This window comes from Brachyistius frenatus, unplaced genomic scaffold, assembly GCF_029030835.1.
Source record: "Brachyistius frenatus isolate BFR_SWC_R1_liver_20210118 unplaced genomic scaffold, ASM2903083v1 Contig_58, whole genome shotgun sequence".
NCBI lineage: Eukaryota > Metazoa > Chordata > Actinopteri > Embiotocidae > Brachyistius > Brachyistius frenatus.
Window position 1 is genome coordinate 719,357 of NW_027210657.1, and position 18,723 is coordinate 738,079.

Sequence of the window (18,723 nt, forward strand, 5' to 3'; positions counted from 1 at the left end):
CACCAAAAAGATGCTAACTGTGGTTAGCTGGGCAGCGTGCGTCCACTGTGTTGTTTTAGAGCCTTTTTGCTGTATGCAGCTGCCACTGCAGCAGAAAATGATACGAGGAGGACAGTGAGATCAAATCGGAAAGGTGAAAAGACACTATAAAGCTCCATAGAGATGAGTGAAACTGAAGACTTGAGCGTTAATTCTGTTTGTTTGTCACCACATGCTACACGTTCCCCACACAAGAAGACATGACATAAAAATATTGATGACAGACAGATTTAACATACAAAATGTACCAAAAATCATGGCAATTCTTCAAATAACTGCACAGGTTAAATGAAAGCTGATGCGCATCTATTCTAATGAGGTGGTGGACATGGAAAACATTTTTAGTCTGGACTGACTGATCAGCATTACCTCTCCTAAAGCTAACATTCCTGATAGCAGATCTAAAAATTGGCCTCACCATATGTGTACTAATGCAAAAAAAAGGAATTTTTGCAAATTTTTTTAATGTTAAGTATGTAGCATTATATTGTGGATGTTGAATATTTATTGTGACCACAATGACATATTTTTGAACCGGGGAGTCCAAACTTAAGTCGTTTCCCAGAACAGTATCACTGAGCATCATCTCCAGAAACACCTGAATCAACCACATCATGATTATTAATGAGCCTGAACATGTGGCCTTTCTGTCCTGACGATGACAGACACTTTTAAAGAGCGATTTCTGTTTGTGTTCTGTTTTCATGCTGGGGCAGCCACCTGTGATGTGGTTTGGGCTGCAATGCATATTTAAATACTTCTTCTCTGCCTGTTTGATTTATTCAGAACAGCTGAGAGCATTCATTATTCCGACGAGCAAGACAGACGTGGAATGCCGGGAAGTTTCCCTCTATTATAGAAACTTCTCGCCTCCAAATAGTTTGCTGGAAATGGTTTCGGAAGGGGCAGAATAGTTTCCTCTTGAGTTCATTGAACACAGCGAATGAAAGTCTGCACGCTGGCATGGCAAAGTTCCTTCTCATTTGATCTGCACATTTAATCTGGACAAGGTCATGTGTCAAATGTCTGCCTGTGTTAACTGTGGCGCTGGAATGCAACACAGTCTGGTGCAGTGTGTGTGTGTGTTACTGGACACTTCTGGTGAGGTGTGTTAAAAATTACTGGGAACGTCTGGAGTTTGAACAGGTGCTGACCCAGTTCTGTGTCGCGTGTTGTTTGACTCAAAGTTGATTAATACCTGCACGTGGCCCGCCTCTGTGTATTTGTTTTAGTTGGGAGAGTTTATACCTACCAGCTCTGTGACCCTGTAGATGTAGACTTTTCCTTTCTCCAAGCCGGCGTTGAAGAACATCGGAGCGGCCACCAAAAGGTTGTCAGTTATACCGTCTCCGTCAATGTCCAAAGGTGCAATCTCGCTGCCGTAATAGGAGCCAATCTGAAACAACATTAAGGCAGATCTTCAGCATTTATCAGTAGGTTTATTGTTGCCTGTTACCAGGCAACAATAAACAGTGTTAAATATCACTGTGTGTTCTGAAATACTTCCTCCCTGAGTGTTATTTGCGTTTGATGATTTTTTTTTTTTTTTTTTTTGTGGCTTTTGAACTTGAATATTGTAAGCAAATGTTGGCTTGCGTTGAGTCACAGCAAGTGGTCGAAGTCCTGCTTTTTCTTTTTATTTGGTAGATGCTCAGCCTGTGAGCGCTTCGTAGAGCAAGCCTGGATCAGTCACTGCACTGGATGCGACATCATCTATTGGTTTTCAGAGTAGAAACATCTGTCTATAAAAAAGCTCTTTTCTTGAGAATTGCGAGATCAAGAAAGTTTTGCATAGAAAAACATCTGCAGTTCTGGATGAGCTGCTGCTGACAGGATACAATGTAAGCTGCTGCAGGATGACTTCAGACTCACGGCCTGTGAACAGTTGCCAGTTATGAGTGTCGCGGTCATTATCACACACAGCCACATCCTCTTGAAATGATGACCCTGTTTAAACTCGATGTGACTAAAACATTAGGGTTAAATCCCTGCAGATTATTTGCTGCACAATCAAAATCATTGAATTTTAAATATATAAGAAGAAGAACAATAATTTATAGTATGAAATCGAACAAAAAACTAAACGGTAATGGAGATTTCAACTCTTCATCTACAGTGATTTTGTTCACTGGTGCAGTTTATGTTTATGTCATTTGCACGGGAGTAATGGAGCACAGACGTCTTATTGAGCTCAAATTTCAAAATAAAAATCCTTTTGGCTATTGGTCTTTTCCACTGAAAAATACGACGTCATGATAATTTTTCCAGCCATTTCATCTAATTTTATTTGTTCATGATTTGGAATTATTCTAATGTTTTCCAAAGTTTAATAGAGAGGATATACTCCTTACCAAAATGTAAAAAACAGACACAGAGAAGAGATCTAGCCCAAAATCTGGCTTTACCACACTGCTGGTTCTGATCCTGGTTTTCATGGACATTAATGAAGAACATTAGGAGATGACCCTTTGAGGACGTTTTTTTCTTTCTTTAAAAAGCTGTAGCGATCTGCATTGTCATTAGAATAGAATATTTTCTCTTTTAGGCCTAATATCTAATTAATTAGGGACATATTTTCAGATGGACCACCAGAACACTGATCAGAAGGTGTGTATTTAGCGACTGACACCATAAGGACGAGTGGAAAAAAATTATTGACTTTGTATTTCATGAGAGACTCTGACGCTTTTTGAATGGGATTCTATTGGAGCCAGAGGGTTTTTTTTGAACCAGCTCCTAGTGGCCCCCAGTGGTAATGCACATTAAAGCTCTACTGCGTTGGCTCCGCTTCGTTAGACCTGGAGAATATGTACATTTTTATGTCTTGCGTCTTGGTCTCTGCGTACAAATCCAGTAACTGCACTGATTCTGTTTAAATAAATTGACTTCGTCACCAAATTTGTTCTGCTTTGTGCTGGTGGTATCAAAACATCACTGGCAGAAAGCAGGGCGTGTTGCTAATGGGCTGAAAGCAACTTGTAGGGTAAACTGGAACTGTGCTACAAAAACCCATGACATGAGAATAACTTGTTGTAGTGTAATCATATACAAATCAACACAAAGGAACTTAAAGTACCCTAATTTAGCTGCTTTTCATCAGTTTCAGTGCAGTGGACAATATTTTCTGACACTCCATGTTTCACTGTGCTCTAACTCCAAAGCACATTAGGACTGCATCAATGTCCATCTGGGATAGACTTTTTTTTTTTTAAATATAAAGTATGCTAAGTGCTGGATGCTACAGTACCTGCTGGCCTTTGAGGGAGTGCAGGATGGTGAGGTTGCCCGAGTTCTTCAGGGTGAAGATGATGACTTTCCCAGTGTGGTTAAATCGTGGAGCTCCCGCTACGAGTAGACGACCGTTTATGGCTGACACCACAGACGTCACAGTATAACCTGGTGACGTGAAACACAAACTTGACTCACAGATATCAACCTGCTGAAGTGTGTAGATTTGTCTTACACACCCTCACAAAAAGTAACCAATGAGGGATATTCCTATTAAGCTCCATCAGGCACTACACTTTGCTCCTTTTTGTTTTACATGCAAAAAGGGGTGGACCTGCTCTTTAGGTTGATTTTAAAGCAGTGATCTGCATAACATTTTTTAAATGTTGCAATTTGAGGAGTGAAAACTCAGTGAGCTTCGTTCAGTTACGCAGAACTTGAAGTTCTGGTTTCTCAGGTTTCTCAGATTTCCTTTATTCCTTCTTTTCCCACTAAAAATTCCACTTACTCTCTGTATACTTTTCCCCCTTCATCTCTCATCTTTATACCTCTTTTTTTTTTCCACAGATTTAACTTTCTCCCTGCTTGTCCAAAATTATGCTTCCACCTCATATTACTATTGAGACTAGAATGGCTTCTATTGGCAGCCTGGTGGATAAGCTCAGACACAAACCGCTGATGGTGAAAGCAGAGGTCTGTGGTGGTGGACTGAGATGAGGTTGGATACGATGGGAAGCACTCAAGCAATGGGTACACTTTAATAGAGATGGGCTGCTGCTAGGACAACTGGTGCTAAACCACAGGTCTTTTATTAGGGCAGCCATATATCTTCCCAACAAAAAAAAGAGGATGTGAACAGAAACTAAAGTCTGATGATCATGAGAGCAAAGAGCTCAAGAGGTCTCCAAGTTTAAAATAACATCATTATACTTTCCTTGCATCTCTTGTCTTAATTGTTAAAACCAAGCAGCAACCAAAAATGATGGCACCCATTGGTTTGGGAACTGCTGTTATGAAGACTTGGATTTGGATTTTGCCCGTCGCCATCTTGCCAGTTCAGAGCGGTATAGAGCTGGAAGTGACCATTTGGACAAGTTGGAGAGGAGCAATCGGTCGATCTGACTCGAACTGATTACAAACCTGACAATGCGTCCTGCTCACCGGTGGCGGAAAACTGACTGCAGCACATCAATCAAACAGACACGCCCCCAAAAAACGCATCTTTTAGTGTTTTTTTTTTTTACTGTTTTATTAATGACGGGATTTTAAGATGGATCGACAAAAAACGAATAAGAAGGAGTGACTTTAGCTAGCAAAACCTTGGTAACATGTGGAAGAACTTTATTGACTTTTAATTTTATTAGAGAAGTTGAAGAGGAGTCTATGGAGCTGGAGGCTTTTTCATGCCAACCTGTAGTGGCACTCGGTGGTGTCGCAGCTTAAGGCATTTCTGCATTTGCCTAATTTCTCAGACCCGGAAGCTACGTCCACTTTATATGCAGTCTATATGGTTACGTGTCATCCTGATTTTTTTCACTCTTTCAAGATTTCTATATGGTGTCACTCACCCAAGTAGGCCCCGTGGTTTTTGAGCTCTTCAGGGAACTCCTGAGTGTAGGACGACTTTAGAGGGACCACCTTCCCCTGTCGGGTTTCCTTCAGCACCGCTCCGTTCCAATCGTAAGCCCCAACAGCACCCACCAGAATCCCATCCTGGAGGTAAGGTGCAGTAAAATTACTTCTCAATGTATTTATTATGCTCACAGCTGAGTCACAGAGAATTATTTGGTTATACTGCCAGAGCTGCATACAGCATGGTAATTATTGTAAATTATGCGAATACACTAATGGAACATAATACTGTCTAACCACCATGTTGGAGTGCAGACTGTGTGTTTGGCTCACCTTAGTTTCAGTCAGACTAATGATGGTGTGTGTCCACTTGTGGTGAAATGTTATCTTGGTAACATTGACAAATACAAACTCTGAGTTGGGGTCTCACTACATTTCTGCATTACTTTAAATGGATATGAGGAAAATCAAATCAGTTTATACCTCTTTCTCTCTCCTGCAGTACATAAGATCACTTTCATGCTTCAAAAACATATTCAGGTTTTTATACAAATCGAGCGTCAATCTTAAAATGCATAAGTGAACTAAATTTAATTTAAGTATCCTGTCATCTCATGGGAAAATAAGACACCTTCAAAAACCTCCATGTTTACAGGTTATCAATAGATAGCTTTGAACGACACAATTTTTTTTTTTTACCCAATCAGCCATGAACTCATTAAATATGTAACTATTTTGAAATTTAAAAAAAAAACCCATTTCAGACAATTTAATTCACTTATCTTTATCAAGTTGATCTTTTACGGTTATAAACAGAAGATCACAATATTTCACGTGCAAAAAAACCAAAATGGTTCTCTCCGATCACACACTGAATCAATAATAAAATCAGAGCTTCTTCTTCTAAAGCAGCATATTTCAGTATGAAGAGGGAGTGTACGAGCTCTAATCCGAGCATAAACAGACAGATTATTAAGAACATAAAAAACATTTAACTTAATTTTTAAAAAGTACACAGCTTTAGTTTCCTCCAGAATTCATTTTCCCAGTGACGTTTCACTCTGTGAATCCTTCTCTCCTTTTGATTATGAACGTCCTCCAGCTTTAAAAGTAATCTTAAAACCCATATTTACAACGCATATAATATAGGTTCCTTATCCAGGGCTCATTTTGTTCCATTTGAGCCGTCTATTATTACCCATCTTGATTGATTACCCTATTTAACAGCCACAACAAGCCTTCCACAGAAACACAGGGATGTTAACCCCTTACCTCCTGTTATTGCTCAAGAAACTATGATTAAATGAGGCATTTTCACATAATAATAAACCACCGCACACAAAGGAAGCTATCTGTCTTGAATTTTAGTACAAATCACTGAATGTTGATCAGTGTAATTTTAACATCTCATTCAACAATGGAAGCATACAAGCCAGTGCAATTAGCTTCAGACCCGAGGAGGAATTGAGAAGAAATGTTCTATATTCCACGGTTCACCATACTTTGTATCCCTGACACTGTAATTATAGGCTCCCTCTGCTTAAAGAGCTCCGTTTTTTTTTCCTCTTTTTCTTGCTGTACTAGATATGCCGACAGCACACTTTCCAGTGTTCGAGCGCGTGCTGGACAGCCTGCGACTCCTTCCTGAAAGACGGAACAGTGTGCTCACCACGCTTGCAACTACGTCACTCTCTAGCAGCGACGTTATGCCACTGTGGTTATCTGTTTTGGTCAAAATGGTCTCCATGGCAAACGAATTAAACTCCAAAACAGTTCAAGCTCATAAACCAGTGACCTATTTCTACTGCAGTTGCATGTATAGAGGTTCAGCTTGCTTTAGTTCGGATGTCATCTATTTTTTACCGAAGGAGGCCGGAGCTGAGGTTTACATAAACATACAGCAGTGTACATCGAATGTATACATATTATACCAGCTGAACAAACAAGTCATGTATATTCGTCACTGTGGTTAGAACAGGAATCAATTTTGCATAGAAGCTGTGAGCTGCACAATTTTACAAATGTGCATCCTTGATATTATTTTCACCTTTGTTTAGTTCCAGTAAACAAACAGCAGATGAAGAAACTGCGACAGTATGTATGCAGACACAGACGTCTGCAAAGTATATGACATAAGCGGCCTTCAGTGTCGGCACTTATCACATTCAGGAAAACCATCTGGGCCTTCAGGACTGTTTTTCTCCTCTGGAGCTCTGACATTCTTTCCAATAAGTTATCCTACTCTCAACGCTCAGGTTGGTGGAGAGCATCTCTGGAATCTGTGGACGCAGTTTCCAGCCATTTCTGCCACCCAACTGCTATATATGTCCCTTTTCATCATAAATTGGATATATTTATTTCTCCCAGAGCGAATCACACCGTGAAGTGGAACTGGAAAATCAAAGCAGTCGCATCAGCAAATGTCTCTGAAGAGCCAAAGAAAGAGAGGAATGAAAATCAGCAAATTGGTAAGACGAGCAGGTACAGTGGAGATGCGCCTTATCTTCCTCTTCTAGCTGTGTCACTCTGAAAGCCAGCACACCTGCAACTATCTGCTCTCAAGATACAATCAAAAACAGCTCGGGAGTCAAGGGGAAAAACAAGCTGGCCTGTCTCGATCCCGTCTCAGCGTCTCACTAATATGTCTCCACGGGGAACAAGCGGTGTCTTATTTCCCATCACTGCGTGGCTGAGGTGGAAAAAGGCAGTCAGTGGCTCCTAAATCAGGAAGACCTAAACCTCGGGGGCCACACAGCCGACACCTCAAGGGGGACCGGAGACTGACAAATGGCAGGTTAAGTCGAGGAGTTATGATGCAACAGAAATTGAGACAATGTGTGGTGTTGCACACGTTGACAGACGGAATGAGACGATGTGGTAGCAGAACTTAAGACTCACCTCGACGTTGTGCGCGGAAAATCCAGCCTGAGACATCTGGAGGCCAAACGCGGTCCCGTTCTTACTGGTTCCTGTGTAAACACGGCAGTCTTTTAGAGGTTTGAACGACTACAGCAGGAGAGACTTCATCTTCCAGCCACAGTCTTATTCTAAAAAGCATTGGAGCCTCAATGTGAACATTTAAGGGATTTAAGAGATATTTTCAGGTTGCAACAAATGATTACTTTCTTATTCAGTTTAATGTATTTAATTAATAAATCACTTAACTTGTAAAAGTTTGACATTTTTAAGAAAATGCCAATCACAATGAGCAAGTTGACATTTTCAAAATGCTAATTTTAGCATACTCATATAACAGAGAAATAAAGTAACATTTGGGAGCTTTGATTTGCATTTTTCAGTATTTGTGCTTCATAAATAACTCCATAATTGAATTGATTATGAAAAGAAAATGATAAAAAATTATATCATTCAATTCATACAACAATCAAATAATCTCTCTTTTTGAGGTTATTTTGGTTTAACTTCGTTACAATCCAAGAAGAGCTGAAAGATTTCCATGCAGATATAGAAGAACTTTTCGAAGCCAAGTAAAACCTTCCAAACTGAAGATGCGTTCTCCGAGTGCATCCACGATATCTTTCAGCGCCGACTCGTCTGTCACATTAAAGAAGTGTTTGTCGTCTGGGTCGCTGGCGATGTACTTGATTTCATTGAGGAAGGCCTCAGGATTGATTCCTCTACGGTTGTAGTAGCCAAGCACCTGTGGAGATTCGATGAAACAATCTGTCACTGTGTGCTCAAAGCTCTTGAGTGTCAACTAGTGTGAAATGAATCTGCCACATTTTAACAGCCATTTTAACAGGATAACATTTGAGAAGGTTTCAGAGGATTTGGGGTTTTCTACATCGATGCCAGTGCTGTCGCCAATTCCAGTTGGTTTTCCACCAAATTATTTCTGTCTTTTTCTTTGATGGCCAGCTGTGTGCCATTTGCCATAGTGGCAGTAGCACAAGCCAAACAGCTATGTGGTCAGGAGGAGATCATTTACACCTATAACTGCAGCATATGAGTGGAGCTGGTGGTGTTTCAGTGCTGCACTGGAAACCAACCATCAGGAAACCAAGCCAAAACTCAATTCTAACCCAGGCGGATAATTAATGTTGCAGACTCACAGCGATGGCATAGCGGGTGATGCCGTCCTTCTCGCTGTCCTCGATGGCTTGCTGCAGGTCGGCGCTGTCATGTGACTCTCCGTCAGTTATCACGATCATCACCTTCTTGGCGCCACGACGACCTCCTTGTTTGAAAGCTTGTGAGCTGAGAGAGCATGTTTGATACGTTTAGTGAAGTAAATGACAGACCGGTGATGTAATGGTGCTCATTTGTATGCAGTGATCTACTGTACCGGGCGATGTTGATGCCCAGAGCTGTGTTGGTCTCCTCTCCACCTCGCTGGTTGATGCTGCGCGCCCTTTGCACCACCTCCTCCACTGACTTGTAGTCGCTGAGTTTGAATTCATGGACCACTTTCTCGCCGTACTGAACGACTCCAACCTGCCCGAAAGAAACACAATGATAGTGATCGTTGGGAATTAATAAGAGCTCGGTCTTCTTGCTGTTAATTGCAATAATAATTAAAGGTGAAATACGAGTGGCCTATAAAAAACAAACTCGAAAAGACTTTTGTGTAAATGAAGTACAGGATTTAGATCTATCCAACAGGGAACATTATCAATAAAAAAAAATGTATCTTCCTTTAGTATTCTTTCCTTTCTTACACACCTGTATTTGGCCTGGTCCGATATAGAACTTCTGAAGAATGTTGATGAGAAAAGCCTGCACTTCGTACCAGGGGTAGATGGAGTTGGAACCATCGAGAACGATCACTATGTCCATATAGGTTTCACATCCTGGAAAGAATAGGAGAAAGCAGATGTTCATAAATGAGGGGAATAATCTCCCTGCTGTGACTGTGACCATTGGTGAATCTTTGTCAAAATACGAATGATATTTTAAAGCTTACGCTGAAAGGCAGGCGCGATCGTTCTGGAGAACTTGAAGCTGGCGTTGACTCTGGAGCATATGCCAGTGCTGTAGTAGGAGCTGCCACACTCGTAGGACCATAGCGGCCCACATGCCTGAGAAAAAAAAAAGCATTTATACAAGCAACATTATCAACCTCAGCGTATTACAAAACGTTTATGCTGCCAGAGATTTTCTGTAGGGAGGGCAGAAGTAATAAAAAGACAGATTGTACCTCTTTTTTCCATTTTAAAGTCAGCAGTGTTATTAAATGTGTTCTTACTTACTAAAAAAAAGTCTGCAGCAACAGACCACTACTGTGCATTATATGTCACAGAGATGGATCCCATGAGTTTTAAAGTCCTTCTCACCACAAAGCTGTTATCTTTAGGGTTAGATGTCAGCGTCATCCCCAGTCTCATCTTGTCCTTTCGCTCAGACACGTTGGTCAAAGATATCCTTCCTTGAGGGCAAAAATAATTTCACCGAGAGGATCTCAGATGCAGTTTCATACATACACAAATACGCAGAGCAAACAGAAGTCCCGCCATCTGGGACTTTTGGTTTGTTATTGCTGTCTGGCCGGGCTAAAGCTGCGTCTACATCCTCAGTTGTAAATGTTTACTCGACAAAACTTCATGCGAGTACCTAACCGACACGACACATGTAACCCGTCTGAGGAGACACACAGTAAAACGTGTGGTAAAACACACAAGCGGAAACCGGTTTTCTTTTTTTTTAATAATAAAACGGGGCATGATTGGTATGGTACCCATACTTCTGCCTCACACATGTCACCGTGGTGCTTAATGACACACATGCAGAAAAGCAAGCAGGCAGATCAACACCTATACCATACATGCAAACACATTGATCCAGATGTTGACCATCCATGATTGTCTGATACTGTATGCAGAGTATTGGTATTTCCTGGTAAAAAAAGAGTTTTGTGATACTGTACCTAAGTTGAGCTTGGAGCAGCCATTGCCATTGGTTCGTTTGCTCAGTGAGCATTTATAAACATCTCCTGTTTGGTAAGGGCCATTCATTTCATACGGGGCCCCGACTAATAACCTGCAAAGAATACAAAAGTTAGAATTACTTCAGTGTTCAACAGTATTAAAGTGTGCTTTACACAAGACTCAGTCGCTGTCTAGAAAAAAACAGTAAAACGTAAACAGTTAAATTTTTGTCAGCAGTAAACTCTCTCTGGGAATCTAACTGTTACTGTTACCATCAGTGACCCAAACAAAACCCACGGACCGATCTAGAAGATTTTAAACTTTTAGTTTTCCAGGGAAGTAACTGCGTTTAATCACATCCAGCAGCTCTACACCTCATATTCATAAACACTTCCACACAGTGACAGCCAGTAGCTGGCCGGCACAAACGGTCTTCTCTGAAGTGTTACATCCTCAATATATAACTGGATCTCCTTAGAATATTTACATTAAATTCAATTCAAAACTTTATTATAGATTCAGGTCCAGATAAAACACAGAACATCACATAGACATGACCTAATGTCAAAAATAAGTATCTCAGCACAATTTTCTCATTTTTATTTGGTAATGTGATTATTAAACTAAACATACATGTGTGGTTGCTGCCACCATCTCTACTGTTTTCAATGTAGATGTGCCGCAGAAATTAGGCAAAAGGGAGTGAGGGCGGCTGCCTGCACAGCTCTGAGCTGCTGGCTTCAGATTTCATGATGATTCAACTTTTTGGACTACAGCTTGGAAAATGATAAGGGATCTGATTTTGCAGGTGTCTCAGTTATCTGAATGACACGCAGAGGTTTCTGGATGACAGCAGCAGATGTGACCGCTCACAGTCTGAAAGCCTGAAAGTCTGAAAGTGCTCGAATCATTGACTGTATATAAGAATGATTTTAGTTTTCGGGTCTGAAAAATAAATCCACTGCAGCAGTGCCTTAAAGTGCCATACCACTGAGAGCCACTCGGGGCTGGGCCAGAAAGCCTCTGACTTCAATAGACTCCCATTGAAAAAACATCAAGTTCTCTTATGAAATACAAAGTCAATACATTTTTCTCCACAAGTCATTATGGTGCAACTGGCAAAATTCACTCCTTCTGATCAATGTGCTGGTGGTTCTTCTAAAAATAGTTCCATCATTAATTCGATGTTAAGCCTCAAGGAGAGCCATGTTTGCGGGCCACAACCAAAATGCCAGATTTAAGGCTTCAACACGGCACTTCACAAACCAAGGAGTGGATGCTGCCTGGCTCGAATTCAGGGACTCACCTCAGTTATTACAGTTTATTGGAGGTGACATGTGAGCCAAATATTATATTGATTCAACCAATAGTTGTCCAGCACCAAATATGTCAATCTCAGGCTGGAGCCACAGGAATGTTTGAATATATTTATACAATATGAAAAAGAGAAATCTTGGGGAGATCGGCAGCGGTTCCACAGCAGGTCGTTGTGAAGCGATGTGGAGAGCATGGACTGGGGAGAATTGATGAACACTGGCACGGTTATAAAGCGCACTAATTGGAAGGATGGACTGGAGTCTTTGAATGATTGGATGGGATAGAAGCTCGTGACAGACTCAATGCCTGCCTGAACTACTGCGAAGCTCCAGAAAGTTTCATTCAGTGTGGATCATGAGTGTCGGTATCAAATTTCTTGGCAAATCAACTCAGACTTTTAAGTCAAGAATAATATATAAGTGCTTTGGCACAGGCTGTAGCCAAGTAATGTAAATCATTAATAACATAGTCATAATAGCCATATATGAATGTTAATTGTCAATGTTAAGTGCTGGATTTAGAGCCTTACTGAAGGATTCCGATGACTCGATTCTTTAAAGGTCTCTTAAACCACCAATCACTGCAGCAATGATGCTTTCATTGGGATGCCTGAGGGAAATAACTATTTAACTTAATGAGGGCTGTCAGATGAATAAAATCCAATGAGAGCAATTTTGCCATTACAGACCACCGTTGGATTTAAATGTCCTCAAAGAGCAGCGCTAAGCGCTCGACATTCTTTTCCTGTGACATAGTGTTTGTGAGGAGCCGGTCCTGCACTTGACTTCACAGTAGGTTTCCTCTGCGGGTTCAGCGTGGTCTTACAAATGCCAAAAGAGGGTTTTAGATGACTGGATGGGATGGAGGATATAAGTCATCTGGTGGGACTTCAGGGCTGATGGAGGGTATAAAGACCTCGAGGAGGGCTATAAATTAAAAGTATAGATAAGAAATCTGTGTTCTTTAAACACATGAAAGTGTGTTAAAGCCGTTTTATTCTTTATTAATGATCTCTTTATGTTCAGCCATTAATGGGTTTCACATCTTGTGATGTGTGTCTGTTGTATCACATTTAATCTTTACATTAAATGGATCACCGTTTTGTATGTCTCAATGCTGCATTGTTGCCACAAGGTTCATCATCCAGTTGCCTCAGGTTTTAAGATATCTCAACAGATAACATGACACAGGCAAACTACCTTTGTGAATTTGAATACTCAGTGCACACAATACAACCTATATATACTCTTAAAGCTGCTTTGCCTGAAACCCAAGTAGAAACTACAATATCAGCATTTAGAAACATGCCATACTAAAAGCAGAGTATGTGAGGCTTTGATGTTTAATCTTTATCAAAGTAATATCAGCTACAATTGAGCAAACTGTCCTTCTAATTCTTTCTATAATCACAGAAAAAGAATCCGCAAATGTGTCTAATTTGTTTATGTTACATTTAAATGGTTTTGTAAAAGCCAGAGAAAGAGAAAGAAGATACTACCAGCATATTTTAAAAAGGTCAAATGTTAACCTGACACAAAGATTTACAGCACCACTCAAACTTTTGAGGTATAACAGTATAACAAGATGTATTACCTATTGATAGAGGACGGTGTGTCTTATTTAAGAGTTAGAATTATCATTAGTTCTCTGTACGGCACATCCTGAGTTTTAAAATGCAATAAATAAAGAAATCATTTGTATTTACAGCCTTCTCACGCTGAACGGGCTGTGGCCGAGTTGTGGAAAAGGAGAAGAAATATGATCAATGTCTGTTATTGCAAATACATACTGTATTAGCACCATGAATTAGCGGTAGAATTGGTAGCTAATGGTTAATTTTATCTTGGCAATTATTCTGTATTGTTCACAACTGCGTCTCAACTCCAGTCTTCATCAGTGGGTTTTTTTCACACGAGTTGGGCTAGGCTTTAAATGTCAAGTTGTTTCCTGAACTAATCACATTCCTGGTAGAGCTTCAGTAAATCCAGTAGGTCAGCTAGGAATTTAAACAACAGTGCAGTCCAAGTGAAAATTACAGGGAATGCAGCGGGCAAAGGAGCAACTTCTAGTTCAAGGAAAGATACTCGACACTGCATTATTGCGAAGGCAGACATGGCCAACGTCCTTTGGGGACTTCAAGGGTCAAAGTCTAACAATTAAAAGAAAGACACATATTCAGGTTAAGGATTTCTAGCTCAGGGTCATGATCCCTAATCCAGTATTTGGTGGGAAAGGACTACGTTCAGACCCTCACATATAATTGAGTAAGGTTGGCATGACATAATATGAGGTGAATGTTTTCAGCGGAAATCAAAGATGTCCTTATAATATATAGTATAGTATAATTAGTATGCTCTTCATTATTAATAGTCCCTCCATCCACTGTCTACCACTTATCCAGGGTCTGGTCGCAGTGGCATCAGGTTGAGAAAATTAACCAAGATGTCTCTCTCCCTAGCAACATTTTCCAGCTCCTGCTGGGGGATCCCAAGGTGTTCCCAAACCAGATGAGATATGTAATCCCACCAGCATGTTCTGGGTCTACCCCGGGGTCTCCTATCAAATGGACGTTGCCCAGAAACCCTCCAATGGAAGGAACCCAGGAGAGATCCGAATCCGATGCCCGAACCACCTCAACTGGCTCCTTTTGATGCGAATGAGCAGTGGATCTACTCTGAGCTCCTTGTGGATGTCGTATAATATATATGTAGAATAATAGTGTTGTAGCATTTTGACTGTATCTATTACTGCACCTACAATCAGCATATTACTAATTGCAGGAGAACAACAACAGCTCCGCGTAAAAGCATAAGAGTCAATCAGAAGAGAACGTTCCCCTAAACAGTAAAGCTTTGTCCAAAAAATATGTTCTGTCTTACAAGGCCAGGCTGACAATACTCAGCTAAAACTTTACACGTTTCAGCTCAGAGGTAAAATGGTTTCATCTGCTTGTGCTGTAAAAGGCAAAATCTGGCAAAGTACTGTGAAAGAAAATTGTTTACTTGAATTAGGGCACCACAAGTTTTGAAAACCTTGTCCACTTTAATGTGCTCCAACCTCAGCAAGCCTCAACATCATAGTATTTCTGTGTGGAGAAGTCCTTGAAGAGCAATTAAAACTTAGACATTTATTTTTTGGTTCTTTTTTTTTTTTTTAATGAATTTATATTTTATGTGCTTTTCTTTCTTTCTGCTGCATACAGTTGTCCCTGCAGAAATAAATAAGGTTGCATTGCCAATTAAGCTCCACAACAGAAGCAAACTTTGACTTTATAATTTGTTCTATGGCAGCTGTACACGTGATGCAGGTTTACGGTATATTCAGGGGACGTTCACTGACAGTTTAGCACCAGCTGTGATGTGACATTTTATAGCAGCAACTGAAGACAGGAGGAAATGTTGTTTCAACAGTCCATCACTGCACATCAGAGAGCGACTCATATGGCTTCAGTGTTATTGCTTCTGAAGCCAACTTTTAAAGTCTCTCACACTCTGGAAGTCATTTCACCACAGTGGCTCCAGCAGTGCTCATATTTTCATGGCTATTAATACATGATTACTGCTTCAGTTATTGCTATCCTTTGGCAAGAGGAGCCACGGCAGCCTAGGTTCAGGTCAGGATACAGCTACTTTGATGAAAAGGGACCATTGTTAGCTGTGATTTGGACTCCCGCCTCAGGACCTCCTGAATTTCCCTAGAAACTTTTCAAACAATCATGTTCTGGAGCTCATTAGGGTCAAATGCAAGCCTCGGTGCATCGTCACTGAAACAATGCTAATGCCACTGATAGAAATAACTTTACCCAAAATGAACACGCGGACGTTTTCTAGCATGGTTACCAGGGAATACAAGATTTTGAGGTTTGAGGAAGCGCCATGCTGAAAGCCCAGGCTGTCATTAATGTGGTAATGTTTTTCATATTTGGAAGCAGGAGACGTATACGCTGTGAAACCACATCCCTGCCCCAAACATGAGTGTGCTACTCCAGTGTCACGCTTGCTCATCATATTCCATCCATCTGCATTAACAGGATATCTGTGCTTTTGTTGATGCTGCCTCATAAATCGAGGGGATTGTAATGGACACATAATCATTTTCCGAAGACATTAATTTTCATGTCTACTCCGCCTGGGAGCATTGAGCAGACAGTGACAGGATAATCAGAAGACTTATGAGACATTTGAAAGCACATACTAGTTGCTTTAATTAATTGACCCGAAAGCCCTTTTTAGCTTTAGCAACATTGGGCTATCCATGTTTTATTTGGAGAAATATATCATTAGTCGCATTGACAGCTCGTTGGCCCACCACTATCCGTTTGGCTCATACCACATTTTGGCCCGTAAATGGCTTATGCTTATTCTCCTTTTCTTAAATGTTCTAAAATCCTTACCTGAATGACTACGAACTGTAAATTTTGTGCAGCTAAAAAAGTACATAACATGGGTTTTACAGCAATGTACAGCATCGTGTTGTTCAGCTTCCCTGTAAAATGACATTGGTCTACGTCTTATCTACAAAGAATAATGCTAATGTACTGTCAGTGTGTCCTACGTCATTGAGTCTGGGCTACCGTCAAGTTCGAGGCAGTGGCTCACTGACAAGAGAAAATTCAGAAACGACGATTGTTTTTGCCAATCATTTCTGCTAAATAGAAAATATGCACAATTGTATTTATTTTAATTCACATTTCAAATCTATCCTGATGAATGGCCCTTCAAAGGACGGAATCTGAGCACCTCCGCTTTAGAGTGAAGAATTTAAACTATTGGATGGATTGGATGAAATTTGGTACAGACATTTCTGACCCCCACAAGAAGAACGTTACTGACCTTGGTGATCACTTGAACTTTTTCTTTGGCACCACCAGCAGGCCACAGCTTTCATTCATCCAGGAAACTATCTCACCATCTACAATACAAGGCGCTCTCACGGTTTAGGCATTCGGATGCCAAACAAGAACCACAATGTCCCAGAGTTTGAGTCCTGCCAGTACCTTTGTTGCTTTCCTCTTCCTTCTGACCATAATAAGGGTTGTGGTTAGGCTTAAAATTACCAATAATATACACAGTATAGCTAAACATGTACATGGATTGCCAAACAGTTGTATGCAGACATTTATGAGATGAATCATAATGACTTCTGTTCCACTGACTTTTCCTCACCATGTTAACATTTGTAGCATTTGACTCAACTACTATTAGATCTCTCTAAATTTGGTACATCTGTGTTGCTTACAGCATAAAAATACTTTTTTTTTGCTGGTTCCTTTGTTTTCCATCTGCAGTACACTCACCCAATTTGAGTGTTTTCAGCCCATTAAATGACTGTTATCAGTTGTCCACACTCCCATACGTATGCTGCAGACAGGGCAAACTGCAACTGCCATGTGACCTCTAATGGCTGTAGAAATTATGATGGGGGAGGAAGTCAGTTGATGTAGTATAAAGAGTGAGAAATACTGTGTAGGGAGGAGGTCAGAGTGGGTGGATGGTTCAAACACAAGGCCTTCAGCCAGAAGACTTCTGTTCATATCCCATGTGAAAACAAAAGTCATCATTGATGTATTTCACGTATGTACGTTAGCTTTTGCAACATGTTTAACTTGCGTAACATAATTAAGTAACACGCTTATTTTAATCCAACCATCATCCTTTCCTAAATCAAACCAGTTAGTTTGGTTCCTAAACCTAACCAAACTGCAACCGTGTCACAATATTAAGCAGACGTTTATCATTGTTACTATGGCGACAAAAGGGCAGTACACCTGTCGCTGCTACTCACTCCTATACACTAAAAAATGTCGTTGATTACAGCCTACTGAGCAGACAAGGAGGTGGAGGAGGGGCCTGTAATAGACATGTCTAAAGTAGCAATGACAACTGATAGCAGCCATTTATTAGGATGATAACATTCGAAGCAAGAGATATCACAAAATTGGTATTCACCTTGTAAGCAAATACCTGCAAACCCAATGCAATTCCTTCCCATAGTCTTTAATGCAAATGAGCAAATATAAGCATGGCAAATGACTTGTAAAACTGTAGGTTCAGTGGTTCACAGGTGCTAGCATGGCTGAGTCTGAAATCACACCATTGTTCACTCATTGTCAATTCCCGACATGATGGACACTCAACAGATCACCAAATAGTGAGCATATTTCAGAGAGTCACTTATCATCATTTCATGTCATTTTGTGTCATCATGGTCACCTGTTGTGTCGTGTAGTGGTCATTATGACATCTATAGAATGGGCTGCATTGCATTGTGGGATCGGTAGCAGACAGTACCGTACATGTACGAGACTTTTTAAATTGCACTGTCAAATTTTTGAGGACACTATTTACATATTTGGTTAATCAAACCAGCAGCCAGTAGATATAACGCACAATAGAGTTTCAATAAATAAGGAGCGATTCTGGAAACAGCCAAGTCCTATTTTTCCTTTATATAGTTTCATTGTTCCACAGCACCGTAACATGCATCTCTTTCTGTCTTAAATACTGAATTTAAACAAGATAATATAGACATAACTACTTAATAAATACAATTACATGACTGTCATTATTGTATCTGAACTAAAAGTCGTGGATTGAATTCTGTTTGATTACCATCACTGAGGGCGTGTAAAATCACTTTTCTTTGCAGCTCTGCAAGCAAGTCAAATAGAGGGAGCACCATT

The 18,723-nt window shown here is 40.5% G+C and overlaps 1 protein-coding gene across 1 annotated transcript in view; it reads right to left on the reverse strand.

Moving 5' to 3' along the window:
• The window catches only part of itga11a (integrin, alpha 11a), a 40,330-nt gene that overhangs the window by 17,049 nt on the left and 4,558 nt on the right, over positions 1–18,723 (reverse strand). Inside the window, exons 2-12 of the mRNA XM_069705624.1 lie at positions 10,724–10,836; positions 10,134–10,225; positions 9,764–9,878; positions 9,523–9,650; positions 9,146–9,294; positions 8,913–9,057; positions 8,325–8,500; positions 7,738–7,801; positions 4,836–4,980; positions 3,287–3,435; positions 1,292–1,435 (exon numbers count right to left, since the gene is read on the reverse strand). Of these exons, the coding sequence (XP_069561725.1) occupies positions 1,292–1,435; positions 3,287–3,435; positions 4,836–4,980; positions 7,738–7,801; positions 8,325–8,500; positions 8,913–9,057; positions 9,146–9,294; positions 9,523–9,650; positions 9,764–9,878; positions 10,134–10,225; positions 10,724–10,811 (1,395 nt within the window). The 5' untranslated portion in view covers positions 10,812–10,836. The remainder of the gene's footprint in view (positions 1–1,291; positions 1,436–3,286; positions 3,436–4,835; positions 4,981–7,737; positions 7,802–8,324; positions 8,501–8,912; positions 9,058–9,145; positions 9,295–9,522; positions 9,651–9,763; positions 9,879–10,133; positions 10,226–10,723; positions 10,837–18,723) is intronic.